This window comes from Nestor notabilis, unplaced genomic scaffold (assembly GCF_000696875.1).
Source record: "Nestor notabilis isolate BGI_N333 unplaced genomic scaffold, ASM69687v1 scaffold14333, whole genome shotgun sequence".
Taxonomy (NCBI): domain Eukaryota; kingdom Metazoa; phylum Chordata; class Aves; order Psittaciformes; family Psittacidae; genus Nestor; species Nestor notabilis.
The window spans coordinates 16,641-26,980 of record NW_009920710.1 but is presented as its reverse complement, the minus strand read 5'-3'; the positions used below and the strand labels follow the sequence as shown (position 1 = coordinate 26,980).

The window sequence follows — 10,340 nt, the reverse complement described above, 5'->3', positions numbered from 1 at the left end:
CCTCGTCTAGTTGAATATGTCCCTGCTCATGGGGGTTGAGGGGTGGACTAAGAAGACCACTGAGGGTCCCTTCCAATACGAACTATTCCATGATCTGTTCAATGCAAGTTCCCCCATCGCATTACCTGGCATAGTGACCATTGGAGTCCCAGCCCAGAGTACATCCATCCCAGTTGTGTGCCCATTGCAAAGCGGAGTGTCTAGACAAACATCAGCCAACTGTCCTCTCCTCACATGTTCTTCTTTGGGGGCAACAGGAGAAAAGATTATTCTGTTTTGGGAAAGACCCAAGTTTTGTGCATATTGCTGAATATTGGGTTCTCCTACAGCTGGGAAGCGCAGCAGCCACAGCACACTGTTTGGAACTCTTTTTAGGATCTATAACAAAAATGAAAAAGCAAATACAGAAAGTTCAGTCAGAAACAATCTGTTTTTTTGAACAAGGAATTACCACATACCAATATGAAGCAAAAAAAGTGTAACACTTTAGTCTTCCGAGGTATAAAGCGGGGGGGGGGGACGGGGGGGACGAACGGAACAAAAACCACAAACCCCAAACAAATCACCATTTCAAGCGGAATAACTAGGATTACATTTCTACCACTGAGAGAAACTGCAACTCCGAGCAATACTTCACAGAGCACAACTTAGAAAGCAAGTCTTGAAATTTATGAACTCCTTTATTTATAGGCCTATACTATGGAGTATTAAAAAAAAAAATTACCCTTCAAGTTAACTTTCAGCAGTACACTATAAGCTGGACCATGACAGATGCTCACTGCTTAAATCTATAAATCTACCAAGTGCCAAGGCCAGTGAATGACTGGGGCTGTTCAGTCTGGAGAATAAAAGGCTGTATGGAGACCTCACAGCACTCTTCCAGTATCTGAAGGGACCTTACAAGGATGCTGGAGAGGGACTCTGCATCAGGGACTGTAGTGACAGGAGAAGGGGTGATGTGTTTAAACTTATACAGGGGAGACTTAGGCTAGATATAAGGAGGAAGCTCTTCCCTGCGAGGGTGCTGAGGCGCTGGCACAGGGTGCCCAGAGAAGCTGTGGCTGCCCCATCCCTGGCAGTGTTCAAGGCCAGGCTGGACACAGGGGCTTGGAGCAACCTGCTCTGGTGGAAGGTGTCCCCGCTCACAGCAGGGGATTGGAACTGGATGATCTTAAGGTCCTTTCCATCCCAAACCATTCTATGATTCCATGACTTAATTGTGCAGACTAAGGAAGACCAAACTTGTTTCACAATGTAATACCAGTATACTTGAGCTTAACATGATTTTTAACTGGGTAGAAGCACAGATGTGATTTGAAATTAACCTAAAAAATTCTGTTTTCTGTTAACACCAAGTACTGCAATATGAGCATCGTAAGGATTCAAATGGCTCAGGCTCAACGTATTCAACAGAACATTTTCAGTCTTAATTTGCATGAAGCTTCTGCTAACTTGAACAGAATAGCTATGTTCCAGAAGTCTGATCTTAAATTTCATATTAGATACAGATACTCACATTAGCCCACATCTGTAAAGTGGAAGGATCGATCTTATACAACTGATTAAAGTTACAGTATACAACAGCATCCTCCGGTAAGCCGTACTGAGAACGGGTAGTAACAATTATAGTGCGTGGAACTTCTTCACCAGTTGCTGCTTTGTTGTTAATCTAAAGCGGGGGCGGGGGAGGGGAGGGAAAAAAAAAGCAAAGCTATTGCAACACTGAAAGTGCAGGAACGAGACTGGGCAGAGAAACACCTCATCATCCATTAACATGATCCATTGGCTGGAACTGTACCTTTGGGTTTTATTATACCAAATAAAGTTGTCTACTTTCCCATAACAAGAACTTAACTGCCATGCATACATGCTTGTGGATACCACAAAATCTGCAACCACCAAGGCACACAACACTGAGCAGCTTCATGCCCTTGCTGTAGCTCCCTGAAACTCTAATTAACTAGCTGGAAAGATGAATCATATGAAAAGGCATTACACACAGACCCCTCCTCTCCTTAAGGTCACTTCACTTCTTTGAACCAAAAATGAAATTAAGCCTTCAAGAAAGAATAAAAAAACCTACCTAGAAAGCAAAGGAGGGGTTTCTTGTTTGGGTGGATATTTTCTAGTTTGTTTTTTGGCTTTTTTTGAAGATAAGCACACAACAGATAGTCAAGACTGAAGAGACAGACCAACATCTAAATGATAGACTGTAAGGAACTAGCCAAAAAGCAAGTAACAGGACATGCTGAAAACTGGACTTTTCAGAAAGAACTGATCTTACAGCTTTCGAAAAGAATAGGTATAGGCTAATAAAAAAACAGGAGAGGATCAAGTTGGGATAATCAGAATACCACACAAGAGTCTTGAGGATTAGTAAAACGGAAGTATGATTTTCAATTATTTATTTTTTTAATAATGACAGCCAATAGTGGGATCAAAGATAAACTCAAGAGTACAGACAGGACATCACAGATAGAGTCTTGTTTGGTCTTTCCCCTCCCCCCCCGCCATGCGCATTTAACATTTAGCTCAGTGGCAAGGCAGCCAGCCAGTACAAGCATACTGTGTACTAATTTGACATCAATGACAATGTCTCTATCACTGACTCCATTAGAAGATGCAAAGATAATTTAGTTCAGCAAGTTAGTAACAGTGCTCCTTTACATGTCACTGAGGAGATCTCAAAAACACAATGCAGAGTTTTCACTGACCTATGCCCAAAAGTAGCTGATATCAAATTAAAACATGCACAAAGAAATGTTATATTATTGTTATCGAAATACAGAAATCCTGGTTTAAAAGTGTGCCAACAGAGCTTATATTGCTTCATCTTAGTGGTGGAGTGCCAAGACAAGAATTATCTATTATGCTCAGAGGAGAATAATTTCAGGAAAAAATGCTAATAAACTTATCAACCAAACTAAAATATAAACTATTACCAAATTAAAGGCAAGTTGAACTGTGCTCAGCTGTGAACAAAAGAACTCATAAAAAAACCCAAAGCATGACAGAACATATGGATAGAATAGTGATAATAAAAGGCCTTGTGTAAATTAATCTGAAAAAGTCTCCTGAACACTGTAAACTAAAAATTCCTAAGTCTACAGAGTTATGCCAATGTCAAAATACAGTGTTTTTTAAAAGTAATAACTGTTCTGAAAAGAAAGAAGTATTAAACAAAACCAGAAACTGTCACTACCACTAAAATCCCATGAACTGTTAAGCACTATGTGCTGGTGGTATAGTACACAGTTCAGAAGGATGTAAGGAGATAAACAAACATTGTTGAGACACAGTGGAATAACTTTGCCTGTATTACCCATCATATTTTTTTTTTCTATAGGAAAAACACAACTGAAACTGAGTAACAGCTCAGAAATGCCCTGTAGGCTGCAGGCAATGAGTACATCTTGTCTTCAATTCTGAACAGCCAAGTGTCTTCTTTATGCAACAAGATTAAATTCCTTTGGACTTTAGACACCTTTTGATATAACTTTTCTATCTTTGCGCAGGAAAGTTCATGTTCCAGTACATCTGTGGCTTATAACATATTTGTGAGTTTCCTTAAGTATGATAACTAAACAAATCAAGGTGGAAACAGAGAGACATTTGTGTGGAGGACTTTCTTCCTTGCTATGTTAACACACACAAATATAAACCCCAAGAAAATGAAATGCCTTACCTGAGTAGTTGCTAGTCCATTACTGATGTTGAATCCATTGATAGTTATCTGAATTTGCCCACGATTAATCATCTCAATCACAGCTTCTGCAATTGTGTTCATAGGAATGACTGGCATACTGAGAGCAGCATTGCTGTCTGCATTGTCACAGCTGTCAGGACACTTCATCTAAGACAAATGACATAAGCATCACAGAAAGTACCAGCTTCAGTCCCCAAGACTGAATACACAAAGAAGTAGCTCTCACCTTAACAATCTTGACATCAGGGAGGCTGTCAAGGAAAGCCTTCAAGTCAATGCCATTCAAAACAATTCTGTTATCATAAATATGACCATTGGACTTGAAATCAATGACTGCTTTTTTCTATTAAAAAAAAAAAAAAGAAAAGTTTTACAAAAGTTAAATGAGCCCTTACCAAGTAATATACTAAATGTCATTTTATAAACACAACTATGGAAAACACCTATTTTTCTTGCCCAGTCTTCCAACATACCTTCAGATGGGGGAACATGTTGGCATGGTCTCCAATAAAGAAAGTGTTTGGCATGTACGCCAATTTCTCCGAGTACTGCTCAGCCACCTCAACTGGGGAGGTTTCTTTATCTGTGATGATATAATCCATGAATAATGCCCCACTGGTTCCAGGATAGCCTAGCCACATTGCCTAAAAAACAGGAAAGCAAGGCTCCAGTCCCAGGTGCATTGCAAAAATAAAGGAACTTAAAAATCAATGCATTTTATGTTAAATTTTCAACCTACAGATTCAAGTTCCTTTTTGTGCTTTATCAACTGAAGAGTAATTACTAATCCCAAACTTTCATGACCAAGACAGTGAACAGTTCAAGGATGTTGTGTAACGGATCTGGCTCAAGCAAAAAGCCAAATTATCCAACAACATGCAGCTATAGCCAGAGTACTGACTAATCAGTGATTATAGCTTCTCTTAGCTGAGACAACTTCCACAGCCTAGAGTGACTCTGATTCAGGCTTCTCCTATTCTCCTTCCATAGGCATTTTAGAAAATCCTTTCACATTGGTTCTGACTAACTTGAACTTCCTTAAGGCTAAAGAAATTTTAAAAGGCAACAACTCATTTCCACAACTGCTTCAAATACCTTTTCTTTGTTCTTACTAATGCAAGAAAGCCAGTGGTGTACAGAATTACAAAGTTCTCTTTCAGGACACAGTCAACTGCCCATAAAACACATAAAACCCCCAAACTCCTTTGCTTCAACAGAACGATCCTATTTGCCTCACATGTCAAGCCCTAAAAAGTCTCTCTCACTTACAGATCAACATGAGCCTTCAACATTTTTTCCACTCTGCCAGAAGAAAAAGAGAAACTCTTCCTACTTGAAAGGGTTTTTTTGGAGATACAGAGCCCTCTAACTTATTTACCTGAATAGGTGCTGGTCTCAGTGCAAATAGTTCATTTCGGGCTCCTTTGGTGTAACCATTCATATTAATGAGAATGTGTATCCCATCCTGATGGATGCGGTCTGCTGCTTTTCCATTACATGGTATCTGAAGAATAAAAAAATATATGTTATTTTTGTTTTCAGGCTTTTAGTAATAAATGTGATATGTCATCAGCATACCAATAGATAAATGCCACCTGTCTAGTGTAGTTTAGGTGAGACTTAAATCTCATACCTCTGTAAAACCAGTTACAAGTCCTCAACTCAATCAAAAAACCTCCTTGTTGAAGCCAAAATGTGAAGCAGTTGCTGACAAAATGTTAACTGTGGTACTTGAAGGTTGCCTCTGCAATACTTAAAGTGTTGCCAAGGTCAGCAAGTCATGCAGAAAAATATCACAAATGGACCACAGAAGAAGCTTCAAGCAACACGAACTGCTTCAGTTCTTGGCTAAATCAAAAGCAAAGAGCAGGAACTTCACACAAGGTATTACCAATGACTTGCAAGAACAGCAGTAAAGCCTTGGAAATTACAATATACCTCTTCCTGTCTAATACTGAAAGGTAACCAATTTCCAACAGTTTTAAATTCCCCCAACTAGTAATTATATAATGAGTCATTATCTACAACCAGATTTAAAAAAAAAAAAAAAAAAAAAATATTTGAGACATCTAGTTCAGCATCAGTAAAACAAAACTCTCAGGCTAGAAACTGAGGCTATATAAACTAGAACAGCCCCACCACCACCACTCCCGTAAGGCTTCATTAATGATCAAAGCTTGTGTAGTAGTACAAAGCTCAACTGGTAGATTCCCAAACTAAGGTCATGCACAGAAATCGGTTCAAACTGAAGAGCAAGAGTAAGCCAACTGACTACTCTGCAGCTACTGCTAATGCTGACTCACTCTAAAATTAATATGCACCAAAAAAGTACTTTGCTTTTGTAAAAACGGAAAGCTACTTCACATTTTAGAGCAGGGTAAATGCATGCACACAGGCAGCTATATCCCCAGGCAGACAACAATCAGAGTTGCCGTCTCCGAACTTTTATTAACAGCGCTAATGCAATAGAATCATTATAATACAATAGCAAATGATTTCTACCTGTTTGACCCTTCTGTACAAATCTACACATGTTGCACAGTAACCTAAAAATACAAGTTTGAAGCCTCAAGAAAACTCAGTATACCACTCTGGGCAAAGGAAATAGTTTTTCCTAGACAGCTCTTAGCTGCAACAACAGGTATGAAATTGCTGCTCTGCTTCACTATAATCCAGGGCTATCAATGTCCACAGCTGCAAGAGCAGGAGGATATGGATGGTTTTCCACAAGCATAACTGGCACTTGGTATTCTAAAAAAACATTTTAAAAGATCAGCTTTACCGAATCCATCTCAAAGAGCAATTCTGCTAACATCAATTTAGCGTTTTACTTATGAGAGCAGGTTCTGAACAACATGAGTTTAAAAACTACACATAAGTGTCATCTGTCAACTAATCTGGGACTGTCCTAGTGCCAATACAGTACCATTATTAATGTACACTGATTATCCCATGCTGGTTTGGGGTTTTGTCAGTTACCTTATGATAGTGTTACAACTCCTCGACCTCTGTACATACTGAAATCCCCATCAGTTTTCACATGGAACTTAAGAAGAAAAACCCCAAACCACCTGTAAATGTTACCAAAACAGCCTTTTGGTAGAGACTCTAATAATCACAGAGGTCATGCAATAAACACTGCATCCCAGGTAAGGCACAGCACCAATTTATCTACAAACTCCCAAACCGTCAAGACTAACATCAGCAGAATTCAAGAAATTATTTCAACTAAAATCTCAAAATTACAGACTGATTTTTTCTTCTTTTAGGTTTGCTAAAAGGTCAGTGCATAAAAACAGCTCACCTGAGATAAGTCAATGAAATGATTTGCTTCAGCCATCACTTTTACACGGAAGTTTGTACCATCATCAGGGCTCAGGGCATAACAGAACACCTACAGCATGAGGCACCAAAAATTGTCTGTCTGCAACAACTTGCCAACAAATTACTTTGCTCTAGAACATACGGTACTGCAATTTTAAATTACACTAGCAAAGTTACATCTAGTATACAGTTTCATACAGATTGTATTATATGTATTTGTGTGGCATTTACCAGTTGAGAAAGAAGTCAAAGGGGGAGGGGAGGAGGCATTAGGGACTTTGACACATTTGCACCAGGCCCCAGTTTTACCTAGTTCTAGTGCTAGAGTATGGCACTGCATCTTGCATAGACATATATATACAGTGTTCTCATCAGTGCAAGGTAAAGTAATTTTAACAAGTGGATTTGCATAAGCATTAGATTTTTCAAGAACACTTTTTACAAGACACCTTTGAATTTGTAATTAGTGAGAATCATGACGATGACTCAGGTTGAACAGACAAGCTAAGCCTTGGGGAAGCTTTTTAACAGATTCTTTAAAAAGTGACTAGTTCTCTCCAATTAAGAAACAGCAAATGTATCTGAGAAACACAAGGTTCAGAGGTTTTGTAAACAGGCATCTTTCACTAACCTAGCACATACAAACATACAAAAAATTGAACCAACATGCAGAGAATTTATTGTCTTGCGAGACAAAAGCATGGTTTTAGCAAAATAATAGGTAACTTCTATTTACCATTTAAATTAAGCTCTGTAGAGCTTTACAAATCTAGAATAAGAGAGCCCGCCCTCTGTCTTAAACTGATTCAAGGTTAAATGATATATTCTCCCCAAACCCCATGTACTGAGACCACCAATCTGTTTCATTAAAAATCCCACTTCATAGTCACACTTCTGATAATTCAAGCATGCAGCTTTGCCACAAGCATTTCAGACTACAAAGACTTCACAAGGAGAAAGTAAGAAGGTAGGGGGAAAAAGCCACAAAACGCACAAAATCAAGGAAGATCAAAAAATAAAACAAAACACACCACACTTTTGCAAGGAAAGACTTACAATCCTTTACAGAGATAAACAAATTCTCAGGTCATGGAAAACAGGAGCTCAAAACCAAGGCAATTTAAACAGTCATGGGGCAAACAGTGTAACTGCGAATTAGATCTGTTCACAGACTCAATCCCTTAACATGACACCCAAGTCATTATAGACATAACTGTCCTTAGCATTGCTAAATTGTAAAGGCTCCTTCTGGAGTAAGTGTGATATATCATTTCCTTTTGAAAAAGCAGTAGTCAAAGCAAACTGAAGTTCATATTTGCAATTCAGGTATCCCAAATTAAAATACTTGTAAAACAACAGCAGCAGCAGAGAGTGAACAAAAAAAACAAAACAAAAAAAAAAAAAATAGATGCCTATCTGTAAACCAGAAGTAACTGGGCAGTAGCAGCTTGATGCTAAAACACATCTACACAAAGAACAGCTGCAGAAACTTAAAAAAGGTTTTCCAGGGGCCGCAAATCCTACTGTAATTCTAAGGGCAGGTATCCGATTTGCCTACCTTCTAAGTAACACTTCATATTGGTAAAAGAGGATGACTCAGGCTGGAGAACTCTTCAACCCATTGGATAAAAAGCCCACTAACAGGGCAAAAAAAAAAAAAAAAACAAAAAACAAAAAACCCAAAACCAAACCCAAACCCAGAAACAACACCCCCCAAAAAAACCTCAAAAACCAAAAAACCCCCCACAAAAAAAACAAAACCACCCCAAACAACCAAAACCCCAGAAACCTCAACCTACAAATAAAATTTGCCCTTCCCTAATTTACCTGCCTGCACCAAGATAAAGATGCCACTTATAGCCATATTTAAAGCTTTAAGCACGCCATTTATATTTTTACCTCAAATTTGTCTGGATTATGCATGCCTGGGATTGACTGCATTAGGTGCGAGGTTGGATGGTTTCCAAAATCAGAGCTCACATAGCCAATACGAAGTCGACCTTCACTGGCCTTCAAATCCTTGGGATGCTCATATGGTGGCTTGTGAAGAACATTAATCTGTCAAGAAAACATACACAATTGTTCGTTAACTCAGGAACCAAAAGCAAATGCTAAACAGAGGGATAAAAACCTCCAACACGTGAGTCTGCAGAACTAGCCTTCGCCCACACTGAAGTAAGTAGCCTGTGGGCATCTGTTGTTTCAAACCTGCATTGTATGTTATCCACTGGATCCAACTGTCATGTCCATGAACTCTGATACAGTGTGTCATGTACCTACACTCAGCCAAAGACAGATGTAACTACTCCAAGTTGACATTACTGCTTTTCTACCAGTTTAACTTTCAAGTATTCCATTCCTGATTATTAAATATACTGATACCACACCACTATGACCAGGAAGTTCTCAAACTACAAGCCACTTGTGACCAGAACAGTATTTCTGTGAAGCACCACAGCATGCTTTCTGTTCTTATGCTCACCATCTTCCCCGGACATCAGCCTGCATTATCAGGCTATTAAGACAAGCCAGTTTGAAAGCTAAGTATTTGTCCTGGGTTCAGCTCCAGCAGTCATTTTTTTTCTCCTTCTTAGTAGCTGGTGCAGTGCTGTGTTTTTGACTTTCAGCCTGGGAACAACGCTGATAACACCGATGGTTTTAGTTCTTGCTAAGTAATGTTTACTCCGACCAAGGACTTTCTCAGTCTCATGCTCTGCCAGGGAGGAGGGGAAGCCGGGAGGAAGCAGAGGCAGGACACCTGACCCAAACTGGCCAAAGGGGTATTCCGTACCATACCACGTCATGCCCAGTATATAAGCGGGGAGGAGTTACCCGGAAGGCCCAGATCGCTGCTCGGGTCGGGCTGGGTATCGGTCGGCGGGTGGTGAGCGGTTGTGTCCTTTTCCCTTGTTATTCCTCTTATCATTATTAGTGGTAGCAGTAGTGGTTTGTATTATACCTTAGTTAGTGGAGTGCTGTTATCTCAACCCGTGGGAGTTACATTCCTCCGATTCTCCTCCCCATCCCTCCAGGAATGGGGGGAGGAAGGAGGATGGGGGGAGTGAGTGAGCGGCTGCGTGGTTCCAAGTTGCCGGCTGGGCTTAAACCACAACAGTGTTACCTTCTGAAGTTTAAGATTTTTACATTAGCTAAGCAGACCCTTCCACTGGCTGACAGTGTATTTCCAATTACAGTTGGCAACCTGCACAAGTAAACCAACTCAACATTCAGAAGTGCGCACAGCTATGACCTTCTGGTTGAAAAGAACGGCTATGGAACTGCCGGACAGGGGAAGAGCAGAGGATGGCAT

General features: G+C 39.8%; 1 protein-coding gene across 1 annotated transcript in view; it reads right to left on the bottom strand.

Annotated features, from left to right (window-relative positions):
* Window positions 1-79: 79 nt before the first annotated feature.
* OGT (O-linked N-acetylglucosamine (GlcNAc) transferase) overlaps window positions 80-10,340 on the bottom strand; it is a gene marked incomplete at both ends in the record, with an annotated part of 23,358 nt that continues 13,097 nt past the window's right edge. Inside the window, 8 exons of the mRNA XM_010010817.1 lie at window positions 80-378; window positions 1,517-1,669; window positions 3,686-3,853; window positions 3,933-4,049; window positions 4,180-4,350; window positions 5,085-5,210; window positions 7,011-7,100; window positions 8,930-9,088. Of these exons, the coding sequence (XP_010009119.1) occupies window positions 80-378; window positions 1,517-1,669; window positions 3,686-3,853; window positions 3,933-4,049; window positions 4,180-4,350; window positions 5,085-5,210; window positions 7,011-7,100; window positions 8,930-9,088 (1,283 nt within the window). The remainder of the gene's footprint in view (window positions 379-1,516; window positions 1,670-3,685; window positions 3,854-3,932; window positions 4,050-4,179; window positions 4,351-5,084; window positions 5,211-7,010; window positions 7,101-8,929; window positions 9,089-10,340) is intronic.